Raw genomic sequence first — 21,156 nt, 5'->3', positions numbered from 1 at the left:
GGTGGTTGTGGCGTTTGATGCTGTGACAGTTCAGCTGACGTCACCCTTTTTCTTGAACCGTTTTTCCACTCCGCCAGCTGCGGAAAGTCTCTCCCCTCACTTATTTGTTCGTTTCTCCCTTTTTCCCCTCTTCCTCTGTCATTCTCCATCCTTCCCCTTTTTGATCATGTTTTGTATCATGTGTTGTTTTCCCATATTTAATCACTTTGTCATCAGACCCTCTGAGAGGCACAGAGCCGGAGGAAGCGGGAAAGAGGGGTTTGGAGAGGGAGAGAGACGGGGTGAGAAATTGGATGAGAGAGAACATGAGCCTTAAAAATAAGGTAGGGGAGGAAAAATTAAGGAAATGTGACAATCAATTGAAAGAGAGCGAGTATAGAGAGCAAGTTGTCGTGACAAAGCAGAATTGCAGTCAGGCAACCACGGACATAAAAAAATCACTTTGTACTTTTCCTTTTGGGAGCACAGTGTGTGTTATGTTGTGTTGTGTTGTGTTGTGTTGTGGACATCTGGCGTGAGCGTGTGTGTCTATCACTGTTTATGGCTTCTTGTTCCGATGGAGGAAAAGTATTTCTGGTCAGTTCTTTCTTCTTCCTCGCTTTGATTTTCTCTCGCTCCCTTTCTCTGTTATACACATGTGGAGGAAACAAGACAGGCAGAGAGAGAGAGGGAGCGAGAGAGGGAGAGGGAGAGAGAGAGAGAGCGAAGGGGAGAGAAAGGGAGAGAGAAGTCAGCGCTTATATCTGTACAAAATTAGTCTCCTGTGGACAGGACAGAAGTATCTAATTATCAGATGAGGAACGATAATGGAAAATTGTTTTGCAATGTGTGAGGGGGGGAAAAGGAGGACGAGAGACGAGAGACACCCATAATCAGGAGGCAGAAGAAAATACTCCTGTATTTTGCTTTGTTAATATGGACGTCCTATTGGGAAATACATTCTTATAATTATTATTTTAGAATGACAGTTTTGCCTCTTCAGGCTGTCTCAAGTATGCCCATGTTTAACTGGGGACTGAGGACACGTCTCTGTAGTCTACATACATGTGTCTTTCTTTAAGCATACGTGTGCATCTGTTTGTTTCAAACACATCTGGATTTGCTGACAGGAAGAACTGGATTCACTCAAATCTCTCACTCTCTCTCTCGCTGTCTCTCTCTCTCTTTCCTTGTCTCTATCTCACTCTCTGTCTCTCTCTCTCTCTGTCTCTGTCCATCTGTCTGTCTGTCTCTCTCTCTCTCGCTCTTCTTTTCTGTCTGTCTGTCTCTCTCACGCTCTCTCTTTCTCTCTCTCTCTCTCTGTCTCTGTCTCACTCTCTCTCTGTCAGTCTGTCTGTCTCTGTCTCGCTCTCTGTCTGTCTGTCTGTCTGTCTGTCTGTCTGTCTGTCTGTCTGTCTGTCTGTCTGTCTGTCTGTCTGTCTGTCTGTCTGTCTGTCTGTCTCTCTCTGCCTCTCTCCCTCTCTTCTGTGTGCATCTTGGTCTCTGCATTCTTTCAAGCTTCTCCCCTTTTTATATGTCAGAGGAAAATAATACATTCCCCACTGTCTCACCCTTTTCTGTCCTTTCTTTCTTTCTTTCTTTCTTTCTTTCTTTCTTTCTTTCTTTCTTTCTTTCTTTCTTTCTTTCTTTCTTTCTTTCTTTCTTTCTTTCTTTCTTTCTTTCTTTCTTTCTTTCTTTCTTTCTTTCTTTCTCGCTCCTCACATCTCTGTCTGTCAGCCCCACATTTGGTTTTAACGTTTGCGATCTGATTTACATCTTGGCGTACTCTGCTTCTTTCCACAAAAAAATCCCACAACTCTGGTTAAAAATAACACTCCGTGTGTGAGTGAGGGATATATCCAGATATAGACCCATCCCAATAGCCATGGGAATAAGTGACATTCTGCACATGTGTAGAGCGTTTGAAACCCTTTACTTATCCAATAAAGGGATGACTGAGCATTGTGGTCTTTTCAGCACTGGTCTGCTTCACATTAATACTGCTCCAGAAACTCACACATCAGAGCTGCACATCCACAGTCCTCTACTGTTGACCACTGACCAAAGTTATTTGGAGGTTAGATGCCTTGCTTGAGGGAACCTCAGCAGTAGTTGCTGGGTGTAGAAAAAGTGCGTCTTTGGCCACTTTCTCACATATATTCCCTAACATTACTGTAATGACTGCAGCACTGGCCGTGGTTTCCCCCATTCACAAATACATATTCTGTCCAAAAGACTTGTGGGTAGCGTATGTTGACACATGATATGACAGTTCCTTCTGTTTCATTACATCCTGCTCGAGGATGTCTTATTTCATCTAGGACGATGCTTCTCTTGGACCGTTTTCAACCTCAAACAGTGCTGGAAATTTTGATGCCTTTTTGGTAGTAGAAAACGGGAACTTTGGTGTTTTGATTGCCACGGCTGCATTTCCGCGGAGTTCTTCTTGATTTTTGGTAGCTGTTTGAGCAACAGCATAGGCAGAAATCACAGTGTGGGTGAGCGTGGGCCTAGCCCGTCCAAGACCAATCATACCCCCCCCCTTTTCTCCCCAATTGTATCTGGCCAATTACCCCACTCTTCCGAGTCGTCCCAGTACTTGGAACTTGAGGAGAAACTGGCACAGAAGAAGGTCACAGACAGTTGAATCAGTTCATCTGGACACGTTTATTGATAGAAACATTTCATCACTCATCTAAGTGCAGGGACGTGCGGTCAGGGGAGGCAGGTGAGGCTCTGCCTCACCTTTCATCATGAAAAGAAAAAACAAATGGTGATAAAATAAAATAAATATTAATATTTGTCTACTGATCTGTGCTATAAATGTAATTTATGTACAATTCCAATAATTTATATCATTTTTATTATCAAAATCGCTGAATTTGCATATTTCCTGTTCAATTAGAGGAGAGATACGCGAGTTGAGGCAGCGAGGCGTGGAGCCTCACCTCGGATTGCGCAATCCCTCACAAACTGGGTTGAGCACATGCCTTTTGCTTTCTCACTGTTTGTCACCAATTTAATGTTTGTAGACACTTTTATTATATGTCCTCACTTTCCTTAAAATAGTTAATGTATTTCATGTATGTGTATAACATATTTAGCCTTGCTGATCTTACATAAAACCTCACTGAAAAAGCATGAGTTGAGGCAGCCAGTACCTCTGCCTCACTGAAGGGGGCGTATGCGTGAGCCCACGGGTTTACAGGATGCCTTCTTCTGCTGTTGCTCTTCTTTAACACAGAGTCAAGTTCACTACAGCAGTTCGTTTATTTTGAGAAAAAATTCTGACTGCAAAAATGGTAGATTCTATATCTAAGCTCAAAAGTTTCTCAAAACTGGACTTTCAATCAAAAAGCAAAGTGATAAATGATGGAAGACCAATGCCGGAGCTAAAAGGTTTGCTTCAAACAACGGGACAGAAGATAATTCGCTCTTTTCAAACGGAGTGGTGGTACACCCGAAAAGACTGGCTGTGTGGCTGTGCTACAAGAAACCGCCTTTTCTGCTTTCCCTGTTTTTTGTTCTCAACATGCGATAATGTCTGGACTAACACAGGATTTTGTGACTTGAAAAATCTACCAAGAAGCCTCAGCAAACATGAAAGATCAACTACTCATATTCAAAGCCAAATTGCTTGGAAAACTTTTGGATCTTCAAGAATAGATTTGGCTTTGGATGAACAACGGAGGCTAAATATTTCCGTCCACAATGCTAAGGTAAAGGAAAACCAAGAGATTTTAAAAGACCTCATTAATGCAACCTGCTTCCTAGCCAAACAGGAATTGGCATTTCGTGGTAACGATGAGAGTACAAGCTCTTCTAATCGTGGCAACTATGTAGAACTATTACATGCTTTTGCTGAGAAAGATGAAAGGTTAGCTAGACATTTGGAGACATCCACTGTGTTTCTGGCTGCCAAATGAGTGGTGAATTGAAGCTACTATATTGGGTTCATATATTTGTAGATCTGACTCTGAAAAAGTCGGTGCCTCACCAGCCACGAACCTCACCGCACGTCACTGTCTAAGTGACATCTTCAGTCTCAACTGACTGCAGGTATCCCCACCCTTATAAACAACACAGTAGCATCCATCCATGATCCAAACTGCGTATCCTGCTCTCAGGGTCGCGGGGATGCTGGAGCCTATCCCGGCAGTCTAGCAGGTGGGGAGAAACCCTGGACAGGCCACCAGGCCATCACAGGGCCGATGCATTCACACAAATTCACACCTAGGGACAATTTAGTATGGCCCATTCACCTGACTTACATGCATTTGGACTGTGGGAGGAAACCCACAAAGACACAGGGAGAACATTCAAACTCGACACAGAGGGTGTTTTGATTTTGGAAAGCATATATTACAATACATACATACAATACATACACACAGTACAGTGGCTTAATGACCGAAAACGATTGGTTTCATATGCAAATTACTGTGACCATTAACTAGAGTTACAATGGCCATGTGTACTATTCAAAGAGGATTGGGGAATGTTTGCAATCACAGCATTGTAGATGGCGATAGATGTACTCTTAGCCCCCCCCCCCCACACACACACACACACACACACACTCACACATACACACTTGCTTCAGGGACGGTCACTCCCTCTTCACATAGATAGTCTCTTTGACTCCCCATTCAAACCATCATTCCTCCCTATCAAGGATGTGCACATCCTCATCCCTAAAAGAGTGGCTGCTAGCCTGTAGGTGGGTGTAGACTGTGGAGTCCTGGCCTGACGTGTTAGCTCTTCTGTGTTGTGCCATCCTCTTGGCCAGCATCTGTTTAGTTTCCCCAATGTACAAGTCATGGCAATCCTCCTGGCACTTAACAGCATACACTATATTGCTCTGTTTGTGCCATGGGACCCGATCCTTGGGGTGGACCAATTTCTGGGTCAGCGTGTTTTGGGGTTTGAAAGCAACTGAGACACGGTGTTTGGAAAATATGCGCCTCAACTCTTCCAACACTCCCGCCACATACGGAATCACCACTGCTTCATGCTTACACCGCGGTTGTCCTTTTCCTCTCTCTGATTGGCTGGTGCACTGTTTGGGTGTCTTCCTGGCTTTGACAAACGCCCAGTTAGGCTAACCACACATAACCAGGGCCTGTTTGTTTAATGTGGGATTTCTCCCCTTCCCCAGCCGCTGTGTCGGTGGGGATGTTGTCAGCTCGGTGGTACAGCATCCTGATGACTCCTAGTTTGTGTTCCAGTGGATGATGAGAGTCAAACCTTAAGTACTAATCAGTATGTGTTGGTTTACGGTGAACATCAATAATCAAATGTCCCCCATCACCAATTATAATTTCACAGTCTATGAAGGCTAACCTGTCATTTTCCACATCCTCCCTGGTGAGCTTGATGTGGTTGTCCACAGAGTTAATATGGTTAGTGAAATGTGGCACATCCTGGGATTTAATTTTAACATAGGTGTCGTCCACAAATCTGAACCAATGGCTAGGTGGTGTCCCTGGGTAGGACTTCAGAGCCCAATTTTGAATTTGAATTTAGATGGTACCGGCACATCCGGGCACACCTGTAGCTACGCGGTTGTGTTTGACACATCGGACTTACCATAGCAAACAGGATCTAGGGGGAGGGACTATTAGCACTATGTATTGCCGATTAGATGCATATGCTGCATCACTAGAGCAACTGGGGGGGGGGGGGGCACCATGTTAAGCCAGATACATTTTCATTGATTGGTTAGCTGCATTCTTTGAACACGTTCAATGCCGAGATAAAGCCAGTGGAAACAAAAACGGGAAAACGGGGCCAGTTACTGTTAGCTTCCGTGTGCGTTAGCGCTTATTTTTTCTCATGCAGTTGAAAAGGGCTTTAACCCTACTATACTGCTGCCTATTGATTTCATCATCTGCACAGACTGAAAGAAGTTCTCTTATCTCTAGGTCGGTCCAGTTTCCAGACATTTTTGTATATGTTCTTAACTTTTGCTGGTTTTTAACCCAGACACTGGGGATGCACAAGCCAGTGCATTTTTAATTCCGGGCCCAAGCCCAGATAAATGGGGAGGGTTGCGTCAGGAAGGGCATCTGGCATAAAATCTTTGCCAAATCAAATATGCGGATCATAAATCAGATTTCCATACTGGATCGATCGAAGCCCGGGTGACCAACAAACGCCACTGGTACTGTTGGCCAGCAGGGTGCCGGTGGAAATTATGCTGCTTTTGCTGGTTTACAAACAAATCTCCCACTTTAGAAAATGCCTGCCTTGAGGCAAGTGGCAGATGCCTTGTGTCTGGTTTGCTCCCTACCATAAAAGGGTGTCATGCATAAAATTGGTGTAACCCTTTGCATGCCTGACTCAGCAATCTTACAGAAGAAGAATTTCATCATTTGGTATGTTCCTTGTATATTATGTAAGGGATATATCAAGATGACAATAAAAAGTATTACAAAAAAGAAACAGGTGTACAACTTTTCTGAAATATTGATTCAGACTCATAGTCACATGACTGCGACATGGAACATTTCTGGAAGATTTGTAGGTTAGACTGCATGTGTGAAAGGGGTTTTTGTTACTCTTTACAGACCAGCTGGTAACACTCCATATCCATATCCATCCTCAGTGTTTGGGAGTAACTAGTAACAGCGTTGTGTAATTAAATTACAAAATAAATGTAATTGTAATCCATTACAGTTACTGAGAAAAAATATATAATTGAATTACAGTTACTAATCAAAATGTTGGTAATTACAAAGGGGTTACATCCAAATATATTATTTTCAGTAAAAAGCTTATTTGTTCTGGTGGTTGTGCTTTTAAATCAAAACATCCCAATCTTAATTCAAGTTATGTTTAAGAACTTTTAATAAAACTTTGACTGTAATCAGCGTTGAGTACTGTTGTGAGGTTTACTCTGCCTGGTTTAAATGTATGTTTTTAGGACTTTTCAGCTTTATTGCCCAGTTTAAAACATGTGTTAGAAAAGTAATCAATGTAATAAGTTACATTACTTTGAAGTAATTAAAACAATTACATTACATATTTTAACAGGGTAACTAGTAATCTGTAATGTATTACATTTCAACAATAATCTCCCCAATAGTAGGCTGGTTTCCATTTCAGTTTTGCGCAAAATAGAAGCGTTTTTTTTTAAGTCGACAAAACACAGTTGCGAATGGTTTGTGTTTCCATTGAGTGATGTTACGTGATTAAAGATGGGTTTCCTCCTCTCGGGATATGGTGATGGATCTCCAAGACCCTTATAAATGTTGGCATGGTGATTTCGATTGCTGCATCCCAATAGCGGTGGTAGTGTTTAATTGAAGGTGACGAGGGCATGTGACGCATGCAATGACGGAAAGGCAAACCCCTTATACCTGGCAGCGGCCACGTGTCAGGAACTTGTGGGAGGTCATTGTCCACAATGATTTCACAGATGTTCTGTGGATCCAAAACATCAGAATGACCCACTATGCAACATAATAGGACCCCTTGTGGTGCCTGCTGTATCATGCCCAAGGGAGCCAATTCCAACCGAGAAGCAAATAGCCATTGCTCTTCATAAGGTGCCATGCCATATCTGATGGCCTATTATTCCGAAACCCCAATAGTTTGAAAAATTTCCCATTGGACTTAAAGCCCATTTGTCTGGTAGCCCGTTATCCCAAAAACAAAAGCCCACTGCTCTGAAAATACGCACTCTCCATTGTGAATCGTTGATCTGAACTGGCCAGAGATAAATACAAGAAAGTTGATATTTCTGGTGAAGTATAGATGACATTCTCACAAGTGCGTCTAATCAGAATCATGTTTATTGGCCATGTAGGTTTGCACATACATGGAATTTGACTCCGGTTTCTTGGCTCTCTGTGTACTTAACATAGAATAACAACACAATTATCTTCAGATATATACACAGGTTGACTTATACAGGTGAAATAAGAGGTGATAAAGTGAAATAGTGCAGATAATATATCAGAGATGCTGAAATAAATGTTTGCAGGTTACTTACATTCATGCCCGAGGTAGATGGACATGACAGAGCGTACTAGTATACATACAATATATACAAAATGGTTGTAATGTTCTAATGCTGTAAGGTTCTAATGTTACATTTCCTATTCATGTGAATTAGTAGTAAATAGTATCTTCGTATTTGCACATCAAAATCACTAAGATACTAAGAGCAAAAAACTGAATGGAGGATGTGAGCTGTCGAACAAACAGCCTTTCGGTCCAATTGGACATTTTTTGGACTATAGGGGTTTCAGAAAATGGGCCATCAAAATAATGAGCAGACCCCCTATGTATGGTGTGGCTACTTTGAATTAAATATGAAAAAATGTGTTTCCATTTCAATTTTGCAAAATTTGCTTTTGTCAGAGCATCTGAAAAACCACCTTATGTGAGCGTATAAACTGTTTTTGCGATATTTTAAAAAAAAAATTCTCAAAATTTGCATGTTTCCGGTACTCGTTTTTTAGCTCCTAATTTAAAACTGTGCACTAAGCAGGTTAATGGAAACCCGCCTACTCTCCATCCTGCTGAAGTGTCCTCTTGCAGAGTGTCTCTGTGTTTGGATTTTCATATGTGCGAACACGCTGTGATTTTATTTAGACAGGATGAATGCTGTCAACCCCCATCACTTAACCGCTATACAGTGGCTGCTGAAGACTCCATGTGTAAATGTGCGAGAGGGTAAAGGTCGAAGTTTAGGGCTAGGACATTGAGGCCTACTGCCTGTGTCCAGCTTGCTCCTTCGTTTTAGCTAGCGGTGGTAAGTAGATGCTTGTGGGTAGTGTTCGGTATGGCTCTTGCTGTTCCTAGGAGACTGTTAGAAACCAGTCATAAACAAGCAAAGTGCTCTTTTACTAAAAGTTGGAATACATTTCCTCTATTCTACCATTTGGCACGTTTAGCATCGAAAACAAGCTGCTGTTAGTGCAGTTGTAAAATAAAACAGAATTAGGCTAAAAACTGTTTGCATGTCAGGTTTTTTTTTTTCTTGTAAAATGTAGAAGCTGTGGCTTTATTTAGGTGACATATTTTGATTTGTAGAGCTTTAGAAATGCACTAAGCTCTCAGTGCTGTCGTAAACATCACAGGCGCCGTGTTTCATTTGTGGCTGAGGAGAAAACGAAGCCCTGATGGCGGACACAAATGTTCAGAAAAGCGGACATATTGACTTTAATGTATGTTAATGGGATGTCAGAAGTAGTTCCTATGTATAGTGAAACAAGATCATGGATGTGTGACCTTGTGTTTGCGTGTATGGGAAATCTAAAGGGGGACAGCTGCAGAAAGGGTTTGTGAAATGTGTGTGTGAGTGCGCACATGTGTGTGTGTGTGGGATGTGTAATCCCCATGGGAGACCAAGAATCCAATACATCTTTGACATTTCCTGTCTCACTTCCCCCTGCTCTAAATTTGCTGACACACACATGCAGATACAGCACATCGTTAGACATAATGCACAGACACATGTATAAATGTACACAGACACACACAGAGCTCCTGTTTGAGCCACTTCCTGTTTGCGGTGGAAGAGTGATGGCAGCAGAAAGAAGAGATGAGATGGATAGATTGACAGATCAGTGGATAAAGTATCTGGAGATGGGTAGACTGGTGGTAGAAAGCTGCTGAGGATAGATGGGTGGGTGGGTAGATTTCTAAATAGATGGGTGGGTGGGTGGATTGGTAGATGGATGGGTAGAAGATGGACAGTGTCATGTTATAGATTTTGACAGATATTTAGATTGAGCACGATAAGCATCAAGATGGACATTGATATTGAGATGGACGGTGAGATGAATACAAAGGGAGATGGAATAAGCGGAGAAAGGGACCCAAGAGGAGGGGCAGAAGAGCAGGAAAGGAGAGATTGGCGGGGAGACGGTGGGAGGAATGGAGAACCATGGAAGGAGGAATAATTGCATGTTTTCAGTCAAGCAGACAGAAGGAGTGTGGCTACGACAGTCAAGTAATTACTGTTTACTTTGGACATCCCTGGACAAACTCGCTCGCTCACACACACACACACATATATATATATATATGCACACTACTTATAACTCATTACTGCAATGCTGTCTCAGCTTTGTTTGACGTAGAACAGATGGGGAAAGAAAAACAGAAGAAAATTGATGGATAGATTGATATATATATAAAGGAACACCAAAACATTTCTAATGCAGTAATTCAACTTAAGCTGAAGAAAAAAATAATCAGGAACTGTAAATACATTCACTAACAAAGACCATGCCACGGAGAACTTCAGTTTAATTGTCTTCTTGAGAATTTGGTGTTGAGGAGGAGGGATCGATTGAGGCATTGTGAGGCGGTGGGACCAAGGGGTCGAAGGGCGGTCCGAGCGAGGAACCCAGGGGGCTGAGAGTCTGGGTGGGGTGTTGTGTCATTGCTGATGAGTCTATGCACTACATCAATCCCCCCTGTGGATCCTGGAGACACACACACAGAAAGAAAGAAAGAGAGAGAGAGAAATAGAGCGCAGGGTTTTTTAAGGAGGTGGGATGTGAAACCTGAGACGGACTGGGAGAGGAAGGGGTTAATTGCACTTAAGTAGGTTGGCACAGGTCTGCGCAGGTGGTTAGATTTTGTTGTTCCCAAACTTAGTTATCAAAACTTAATTTAAAAGCAAGAGGAACCAATCCACTGAACCAGACAGTTCGTGAAAATGTTGTTACAGTAAGATCAAATCTTCAGTTTAATCATTGTTTTTAAGGTTTGTTAGAAGTATTTTCCTTTGCTTAATTGCAATTCAGTGTTTTAGTCAACTCAGAGGGGGGAAAAACACTTCATGCTGATTTATTGAATCTTTATTGTGCACAGGGGGAAATTAGATTTGTGTTATTAGATCTGGGTCACAAAAACAAGGACTTGATTTATCCAGCATATGAAATGGCTGCTTATTTAGGATTGCTCGTCAGTGATTCATTCGGTCCATGTATCTCTGTATTTGCTTTGACTACAGACATCACCTGTACAATTGTATGCATCAGCATTTGTCTGCAGAAAAAGCAGTACAGTAGGCATACTTTAAGCCATATTATAGGCTCTGTTATATTAGAGCACTGAATATAAATACTTTTACTTTTAATTCTTTATGTACGTTTAAGAGCAAGCCCTTGTATATTTAAGTAGAAATGTCAATAGGGTGCTTTCACTTTTAGTAGACTAACTTGTCAGGGTATTTCTACTTTTGCGGCACGGTGGCGCAGTGGTTAGCGCGGTCGCCTCACAGCAAGAAGGTCCTGGGTTTGAACCCCGGGTAGTTCAACCTTGGGGGGGGTCATCCCAGGTCGTCCTCTGGGTGGAGTTTGCATGTTCTCCCCGTGTCTGCGTGGGTTTCCTCCGGGGGCTCCGGTTTCCTCCAACAGTCCAAAGAGATGTAGGTCAGGTGAATCGGCCATACTGAATTATCCCTAGGTGTGAATGTGTGTGTGTGTGTGTGTGTGTGTGTGTGTGTGGGGTGGGCTCCAGCATCCCCGCGACTCTGACAGCAGGATAAGCGGTTTGGATAATGGATGGATGGTATTTCTACTTTTACTTAAGTGAAAGGTGTGAGTGTACTTCTTCCACCGTTTGTTCCTCAGATCATCAAGACAAATCGTGATTGCAGTATCCAGCGAAATAAACACAATTATCACCGTACTGCATCCACAATCTTTAATCACACGGCTCGTAAAGACCGCTTACCGCTCACTGACTGAGCACTACGCTCCTTTTCTTTTTTTTTTTTTTTTTTGCAGGATCACCCTGCTTCACAACTGGAGGCTGCCCGGTACAACCACAGTCTTCTACTGTTAGCCACAACGACAACTCTACATGGGTCGTTGGAGGTCAGGTCTCTTGCTCAAGGGAACCTTAACTATTGTAATCAAGGGTAGGGAGAGTATTTCTACTGTCCTGGCAGATTGGACCAGCTAGTATTAGATTAGTGAATGTGGCAGGAAAATTAGTTTACTCAACCATCCGCTTCGGTGAATAACCAACCATCATTTAAAGATCCAACGTTATTCTGAAAAAAATCTTTTTTGATGTGTGCAACCATTGCCTCTGGACGCCAAAGTGAATTTCCTACTGTGCTTATATCACTAGTCAATGTGGAGAAAGAAGGTACTCCTACACGGCCGTAACGGTTGAATTTTTTTTCACCAAACTCCTCCAGAGTCCCACAACGGTCCCCAGACCTCAGCTTAAACCACAAACCCAGCCTCAGCCCCAGCCCCTCTCCCAGCAACACACACACACGCCCAAGCCTCAGTCCAAATGACAGATCAGGCTAACCACAGGGATCTAATTGTAGCGCCTCTCCCTTGTGTGTGTGTGTGTGTGTGTGTGTGTGTGTGTGTGTGTATTTGAGAGAGAGAGAGAGAGAGAGAGAGAGAGAGAGAGAGAGAGAGAGAGAGAGAGAGAGAGAGAGAGAGAGAGAGAGAGAGAGAGAGAGAGAGAGAGAGAGAGAGAGAGAATGTTACTGCTCTCTAATCTGTTGTGACTTGGCTGGCAGTTCCTCCCCAGGGAAAGAGATGGGGCCATGACAGGGCAGCTGCCCAGGAATAGCACACTCTGCCCTGGGCAAAACCGGTGGGACGTCTTGGTGGGGCCTCCTGGAGGACAGAAGAGGAGAGGGGAGGTGGAGGATAGCTACTGAGATTTATTTTCTTATACATGTTTGGTATTTAGCTTTCATGTCTCGCAGAGCCGGTGAAAGGGTTCAGATCCTTGTTCACTGGCACCTTGGCAAGAGTTTAGTCTTTTTGTAGGGATTACCATGAGATCAAACCTTTGGACGAAGCCATGTTCTGTCACACGAGCAGTTCACCCGGCCGCCCGACCAACAGATGAACAATTCAGATTTCCTTAGATCGAGGATCAGAATGACCCTCTAAGGAGATGTCCTGGTTAGATGGCGTACCAGTTAGCTTAGCCCTTACGGCTGCATCCCGAGTTCATCTGCAGCTCTGAACACATGCTGCCCCCGTTCTCTTTTCACTGTTCGATCAAATAAAGTAGAAATTGCAACAAACAAGTGAAAAACACATGCAAAAGAAACTCTCTCGCATTTATGATATTGGACAAACGTCCACAGCAAAACCACAATATCTGCTAAAATCGATTTTGTGTCTTTGCATAACATTACCAGAACCCAAAACATTCCTGCAGTGCACACCCTGTCTGGTTTCACAGCGTTCCTATGACTAGGTTCTCGTTTAAATATAACATGATTCATTGATGTTAGGTAATGAGTAAGAACCGTGCTCGATTTGTATTATTTTTGCAATTAGTTTCCCCCAGCACAGAAGAGACTATATTTATTCAGTCTGGGGCCCCACATGATAAGCTTGCGAGTATGTGCACACAGGCTGAAAAGGTTTTAGACTCCTTGTGTTGTGGTGTTGATGTAGTACCAGCAGAGTGGTTGGATGTTTTTGTAGAAACAAACCAACACTAGCGAGATTATTTCAGCAGCTGCTGTTTGGAGGGATGTCAAAGGATTTAACTGGAGAACGCAGATACTATCAAAATACACACGGGGGTGTGCAGACACACTTGTCTGCTCCCTCTATCTCCAACTTTGTCTGCCCTTTCTCTTTATGTTCTTCACTTCTTAGTTTCACACTCATTCTCTCTTTCTCTGTCTCTCTCTCACTTTTCAGCTCATGTTTTCATAGTAGTGGGTGTGGGTGTGTGTTTCATCTAAAGTGTGTGTGTGTGTGTGTGTGTGTGTGTGTGTATGTGTGCACACACCAGTGACAGAATGGTTGAGTGTGTGTTACTGTGAAATATAGCTGCTGGCATCATTAATTATGGCAACACTCCCTTCAAAGTGTGTTGACTTGTTCTCTTTTCACTTGCGTAATGGGTTTAGATGCACTTCCTCGCTCTCTCTTCCTCATTCTTTTTCTCTATCCCTTAAACTCTCCTTCTCTCTGTATCTTTGATTTCACTCACTTTTTATCTCTCCCTTGCTCTCTCTCTCTCGCTCTCTCTCACACACACACACACACACACACACACACACACACACACACACACACACACACACACACACAAGCACTCTGTCCCCTTTGTCCTGAGTCCCCTTGTGTTCTCCAGTTGTGTCTATTGTGTAGTGGTGTTACTAATAGCGGTTGGCACTGTTAGTAAGTAGTTGGACTTACAGTACAGCCTTCTCACAATGGAGCATATTGCAGGATTTCCTTTTTTGATATTAGCATTTATTTTTATTTATCTGGTCTCTAAACCTTAACCTTGTTAGTCTTGACGTTAGTGGTTCTGGTATTGGTTGGCCCAGTCTGGATAAGCTGTACACTAACAAAGAATAAAATGCAAGTAGGAGAAATGTAACCTAAAAGGCAAAATGGTGACATGGAAAATGAAATTCAACATAATGTCTTGAAAGGTACGGATGGTATCAGTTACTGGGATGCAGTACATGCGGTCTGCCACTTGAGGGGGCTGTTAATAGCTCGCCGCCACAACTCTGGCTGTCTTGATCTGGAAAGACCCTTAAATAACACTTCCATTTTCTCCCCTTGGGCATCTGCCTCCTTTTCTCTCCCTGTCCTCCCCTCACCTGTCTTCCCAGATGGAGCAGGTGTCAGATGAGGAGTTGGATCATGGGGCAGAGGAGGACAGCGATAAGGAGGACCAGGACCTGGACAAGATGTTTGGCGCCTGGCTAGGAGAGCTGGATAAACTCACACAGGTACTGGACACAAGTGTAGTTATGCATACACACACACATGCACACTCATACATGGCTACACACGTACATGTACAGGATCACAACGACAAACTCACACACCAATACACAGCCGTCTGTTTAAACACACACATAAACATACAAACATACAGTCACAGATTTGTGTATATCATGTATATGATCATTCTCTCTCTCACACACACACACACACACACACACACACACACACACACACACACACACACACACAGAATACATCTCGTCCCCTGCAGTCTTGACAACCCCCTGATCTGCCGTAGGAAGTAGGAAGCCTTGCTCAAACTAACCTTCCTACCCTCCTCTCTTTCTCTTATTTCTCTTTCTCTACCCCCCCCCCATAGAGCCTCGATGATGGTCGACCTCAGCAACCGCCCCAGCAGAAAGCCCCTCTCAGACAGGAAACCAACATGGCCAATTTTTCCTACAGATTCTCGATCTACAACATCAACGGTTAGACACACACATGTGCACGCACGCACACACACACACACACACACATCATATTCTATCTCTAGATTACCCTTTCTGTGATGTCATGTATACCATTTTGAAGCGATGGTATGTTGTTCCACTATTTGTGTCTAAAGAATTTCAAATTACTTTTTTTTTCTTTTGGATTTTTTTCCGACCCCTTTTTCTCCCCAATTGCACTTGGCCAATTACCCCACTTTTCTGAGCCGTCCCGCTTGCTGCTCCACCCCCTCTACCGATCCGGGGAGGGCTGCAGACTACCACATGCCTCCTCCGCTACATGTGTAGTCACCAGCCGCTTCTTTTCACCTGACAGTGAGGAGTTTCACCAGGGGGACGTAGTGCGTGGGAGGATCACGCTATTCCCCCCAGTTCCCCCTCCCCCCCGAACAGGCTCCCCAACCAACCAGAGGAGGTGCTAGTGCAGCGACCAGGACACATACCCACATTCGGCTTCCCACCCACAGACACAGCCAATTGTGTCTGTAGGGATGCCTGACCAAGCTGGAGGTAACATGGGGATTCCAGCGATCTCCATGTTGGTAGGCAACGGAGTAGACCACCACGCTACCTGGATGCCCCTTAAATGACTTTTTAAGGGGTTTTAATGTTAAAGTCTGTCTTTCTCTTCCTCTCTCTGTCTTTCTGTCCTCCAGAGGCGCTGAACCAGGGGGAGAACGTAGACCTGGATGCTCTGATGGCTGATCTGTGTTCGATTGAACAAGAACTCAGCACCATCAACACTAAGCCCAGCAATGCAGGCATGGCCCGGCTGGGACTGACCGACACCAAGGTATACAGTACACACAAACAAATACACATACAGACACAAGCAAACATGCAGACATGGAAACACTTACACACATGTACAACCTCACAGACTCAGTCCCACATACACACACATACAGACACATTTGTACAGACATGCTTACACACACTTAGAGGCCCAGAGATGTGTACATACTTACAGTACCAGTCAAAAGTTTGGACACACCTAATTGAATATATATTTTTCAAAATCCTCAGGTCAGTGCCTGTTGCTGCATTTATTTACAAAACAAACTGAAATTTAAAAAATATAAATTTTGAAAGGCTCCCCACTCCAGCACATTGCTTCATTTAGTACTTAAGTGAAATCTAGCAAAATGAAAAACCCTACTATGAGTAGGTGTGTCCAAACGTTTGACTGATACTGAACAAGCAAAGAAACATGTAGTAATACACATATATAGTATGGCAAATGCTTGTGTACACATGCCACTTTTCACTTAAACACACAGACACACATGTATCAACATGCCTAGATACCTAGCAGAAATGAATGATGTTGCCTATAGTGAGGGTTTGTAGGCCGTGATGAGGGATTGTAAGTGGCACAAACTCACAAAGGAACTGAGGTCCCATACCATCATGTTAAAATTATATTAATGATACTGACATGAGGATATGAGCATAATGGAAGATGGCGGCGCAAATTCACATTTGCAGCAGCCTCACCCAATACTGTCCATGCAGTGTCTTTGTCCATGTCTGCATCTACATTTGTCTTCGTTTGATGGCTGGGAGAACTGGTGCTGGATCGGCTGGGAGAGCTTGATCTGCTGTATCCTGTGGGCCCAGGGACCACAGTCCTGCCTGGAGCTGTGCCCCGAAGAGGAAACACTGAGGTCGGTCTGACAGGACGTGGAAGCGGGGCAGGCTAAGCTAACAGCTAGCCCATGCAGACCGGCAGTTCCGATAACACTGAGGGCGGTCTGGTGGCAGCCTCGCCTAGTCTTGGCTGTGTTAGTGTCCGCGTGTGGAGTGTGGGATGGTGTGTTGAAGGTATCTGGCTGGGAGAGCTAGCTCTGGATTGGCTGGGAGAACCTGGTCTACTGCGTCCTGTGGGCCCAAGGACCACGGCCCTCTTCCACCTGAAGAGGAAACACCAAGGGTGGTCTGACAGGATGCGGAAGCGGGGCAGGCTGAGCTAACTGCTAGCCCATGCAGACCGGCAGTTCTGACAGTCATCCAGGCTGGCGTTCGTTCTCTTGGCACAGTGATTTTTTGTTTGTTTGTTTAGTTTAGATATATGTGTTAGTTTGGATGTATGTGTTCTTGTAGTTCTTGTAGTTCTTGTAGTTTTTGGATGTGTGTTTTTGTCTTTGTGTTGCACTGCTGTGGGCTGGGGGAAATTATGTTTCATTTCATTTCATGCACTTGCGCACATGAAATTAAATGACAAAGAGTTTCTGATTTATGTTTCTGATTTCTGATATTGTTTCCTACCTAACTAAATATGGCATTATTAGTTATTATTCCTAACTAACTCGATATAATTTTTGAGAAAAAAATCATTAAATCCGTTATTGAACATGTTTAAAGGGCAGGAGATCCCATCATTAAAAGTGTTATTTTTTTAAATATTTCCTTTCTCTCCATCCGTCTCCAGGTCCGTCAGAAGCCACCAGCCGGCCGTAGTACCCGACAGCAGGCAGCAGGGGGCAGTAGTTGTGGTGGGGGCAGCAGTGGGGCCAGCAGCAGTAGCAGCAGCACTCGGGCATCACCAGCCGGCACAGTCAGAGCAAGCACTGGGCATCATGGGAGACCACCCCTGGCATCCAACTTCAGCCTGGATGACATCACCGCTCAACTGGAGAAGGTCACCTGTGTGTGTGTGTGTGTGTGTGTGTGTGTGTGTGTGTGTGTGTGTGTGTGTGTGTGTGTGTGTGTGTGTGTGTGTGTGTGTGTGTGTGTGTGTGTGTACACGAGGGAAAGTGGGGTTAGAGAGAGGTTGTAAGCGAGAGACCCAAAGAGAGTGATGACAGGATCTACCTATAGATTGTCCTTTATGTCTACTGCTGGTGGTATAAAGATGTGGCCCTACAACTTGTAAGGACATATTCTAATAAGTTTGGACAGAAAGTGGTTTGTAAGTAGAAGGTTAATAAATATATATATGTTTAGAAAGATACACAGATCTTACATGAAAACCCCAAAGGTTTAAGATGATCAACCAAACATAAATGTGTGTGGGTGTGTCTGCCAGTGTGTGTGTCCAGTATGTGCTGGAGGAAAGTCAATTCCAATATTTTCCTTTCCAATAAGGAATTGATGCAAGATGACCTCTACTGATCAGAGCCAGAAGTTGAGAGCATTGTTTTTTGGGTTTTTTTTTTTTTTTTAATCAAATAGAAAACACTGGACACGTAGCGTGCATGAAAGAAAGAAGGCTGTTTAGACTTGCTGCCAGATCACTTTGGCCTTTGCATTTCTGGGTATAACTGATCTAGAAGTTTTGTTATATCTAAGCTTGTTTTAACATCACAATGTCTTTAAGAATTATCTCAATTCTTTACTGTTGGGAAATGAAGAAAGAAAAATAATTTAGAAAAATTACAATTTTGAATCATAATATTTTGGAATATAAAAAAAGATGTTTAAACATTGAAATGTCTTTCTGAATTTGAATAAATTTCCATTATACACCACATTCTTAATGGACTTGGTAGTACACAATACTTCTTCAATTTATCTATCATCTGTTGGATTAGAAATATAGTATTGTTATAAAGATCGTTATCATATTATAGCGCAGCCAAAAATACCCCCACTAAGGATTTTTTTTTCCTCCCACAGTTAAAGTTTAAGATAACTAACTGAATGTAGCGTTTTCATTTCAAGATAAATTGAACTGCTAACAAAATTGTAAATGACCTGAAATAAAAATATGATGGCTGGGCATTTTTGCCGCTATCCCAGTAGTGTAACACATGGTTGTAGTGGGAAGTTGGCTGTCAATCTCAATGCTTTCCTCCCTCACAGGCTTCTCTCAGTATGGATGAGGCAGCCCGCCAGAGCTCCTCCCACTCCCTTAGCTCCGCCTCCTCTTCATCCTATTCGTCGGCCACCATGCGACACCCCGCCTCCTCCCACCGCCAGCATCGGCGTACCGGATCAGTGGGCACCGTCAGCGAACACGAGGTTGGGAATGATTAGTAATTAATATGTTATTGGGTATCTTCATTAAAATGAATTGAGTACATTGTGTAGTATGTAGTTTAGGCCTTTTGTTCTTATTTAGTCTGTATGTTGACGTACCAGGCACACACATACTTTGCACAAGTCACTATTGTTAAAGATGTTCATATTGTCATTATTTTCAGCCAGCTTCTTTATTTTAAGTTTCTAAATTGAAACAGTTTGTCATCACTTGATGTGGTGAAAGTATTAGGCTTAGAATATAAAGTAAGTCAGTTTACATGCACATGCTTCTTCCATCTATCTGCGTGGACACACACTCGTGTGCGCACACACACATATATATACAGGTGAAGGAAAATGGGGAGTAATGTTTGCAACTTTTCCCCACCACTAAACAAAAATTAGATCTGTATTCAATGAACAAACCTTTTGCCAGTATTTCCATTAGAGCAGAACCCGCTTACCTTTTCTTCTTGGTTTCCTTCAGGTGCGCTCAATTGTCCACTCCTCACGCTCCTCTGTCACATCGGCCTCTGGGGTCTCTGTTAACTCGGCCTCATCCATGGACTCGTTGGACAGTGTGTTGCGCTCCGCGGAGTCCGACAGCCTGCAGTCTGCGGCCACACCCCCGCCAGACGGTGCCAGTCAAGGACAGGCTAGCACAGAGGTACATAACCGTGCTTTTGCATTCTGAACGGATGAATATTTAAAGAGCTAGTTTGGTCTCGTTCGTAGTGACCCCTCACTGTGCTCCCATCAAATGCAACCCCTCTATATCGTTACAGCAGTCGAAAATACGAACGATATAAAATGCACAAGAAAGTGTTTAAGATTCATGATGCAACACCTTCAAAATGGTAATGCACACTTATCTAGAGAAAACCTTGCTATGCTGACCTTGAATCCCTTAATATGGTACACAGTGAGGTGTCACATTTATGTGTTTTATGTCTGCTTTTTTTTCTGTTTTATTTCCACAGCATCATAATGAAGGGAACTCAGCCTCATTGCTAATTTCGTGTCACTCTTCTTCCAAATCAACAGGATCAATGTTTTTATTGTTACTTTTTATTTCTCTGGGACACCTGTCGAGACACAGCTTCATATTGACTGGGATTATGATGAGTCTGCATCAGCATTTAAATCAATTTATAAGGGGATTATGTATTCACACAGATTAGCTATAATCTAATATAATATGTATGAATGATGTGACTTTATATAATGCAGAATATAGGCAAATCGTGGATACTTTTTTTTTTCTAAATTCTTCTCCATATTATGAATGCGCACTTTTTTTTGCACAACGCTGTGACATTGAAGCCATGTGTTGGTGCCTTGCTCTACATGTGGAGCTACACAGGGGATGGAGCCCCTGACATTAGCAGTATTACCCCTACATTGAGCTGTAAACATGAAACATGTTTAGTATCAATAATGATTTGGTGTCGATTAGTCAGTCAGGATGGTCAAGACTGAATCTGCAGCCCATTCACGGTACCAGATAATCTTGGATGACCGCCGGCTCTGACCAAGCCTCCAGTTTGGATTGCACCTCTGATTGGGTGGGTGGGTGGGTGGGGTGGGGTGGGGCTGAAACCAATAAGAATAATGAGACTGGAGAGAGCAGAGTGAGTCAGCGATTAACAGATGGAAAAAGAGAGAAAAATTAATACAGAAATGGAGAGTGAGGTACAGCAAAAGAAAGTGGCGCAGAAACCTAAAAAAAAGAATAAGAAAGAAGAGGAGGTGTGAGAGGACAGAGGGGATGTAGCACACTGTTCTCTCCCTCAGCACTGTTCCCATCTCACTCTCTCTCTCTCTCTCTCTCTCTCTCTCTCTCTCTCTCTCTCAATCAATCTAATACTGGGAGTGAGGATAGATGGGGACAAAAGGGAAAAAGGTGGATTCATGGATTGACTGGAGAAATAGATGAATAGAGAAGTAGATATTTTAAAAGGGGCGTCATTGTCGGAAAGTTAAAAAGGCAGAAA

The 21,156-nt window shown here is 43.2% G+C and overlaps 1 protein-coding gene across 1 annotated transcript in view; it reads left to right on the top strand.

The window, feature by feature from the left end:
- Positions 1 to 21,156, top strand: part of raph1a (Ras association (RalGDS/AF-6) and pleckstrin homology domains 1a) — a 107,213-nt gene that overhangs the window by 42,444 nt on the left and 43,613 nt on the right. Inside the window, exons 3-8 of the mRNA XM_056289389.1 lie at positions 14,573 to 14,692; positions 15,070 to 15,178; positions 15,856 to 15,992; positions 17,631 to 17,840; positions 19,004 to 19,162; positions 19,650 to 19,829. Coding sequence (XP_056145364.1) covers positions 14,573 to 14,692; positions 15,070 to 15,178; positions 15,856 to 15,992; positions 17,631 to 17,840; positions 19,004 to 19,162; positions 19,650 to 19,829 — 915 coding nt within the window. The remainder of the gene's footprint in view (positions 1 to 14,572; positions 14,693 to 15,069; positions 15,179 to 15,855; positions 15,993 to 17,630; positions 17,841 to 19,003; positions 19,163 to 19,649; positions 19,830 to 21,156) is intronic.

Source organism: Lampris incognitus, chromosome 11 (genome assembly GCF_029633865.1).
Source record: "Lampris incognitus isolate fLamInc1 chromosome 11, fLamInc1.hap2, whole genome shotgun sequence".
In the NCBI taxonomy this organism is placed as follows: domain Eukaryota; kingdom Metazoa; phylum Chordata; class Actinopteri; order Lampriformes; family Lampridae; genus Lampris; species Lampris incognitus.
The sequence above is the reverse complement of the archived record's forward strand: the minus strand, read 5'-3'. Positions and strand labels throughout refer to the sequence as shown.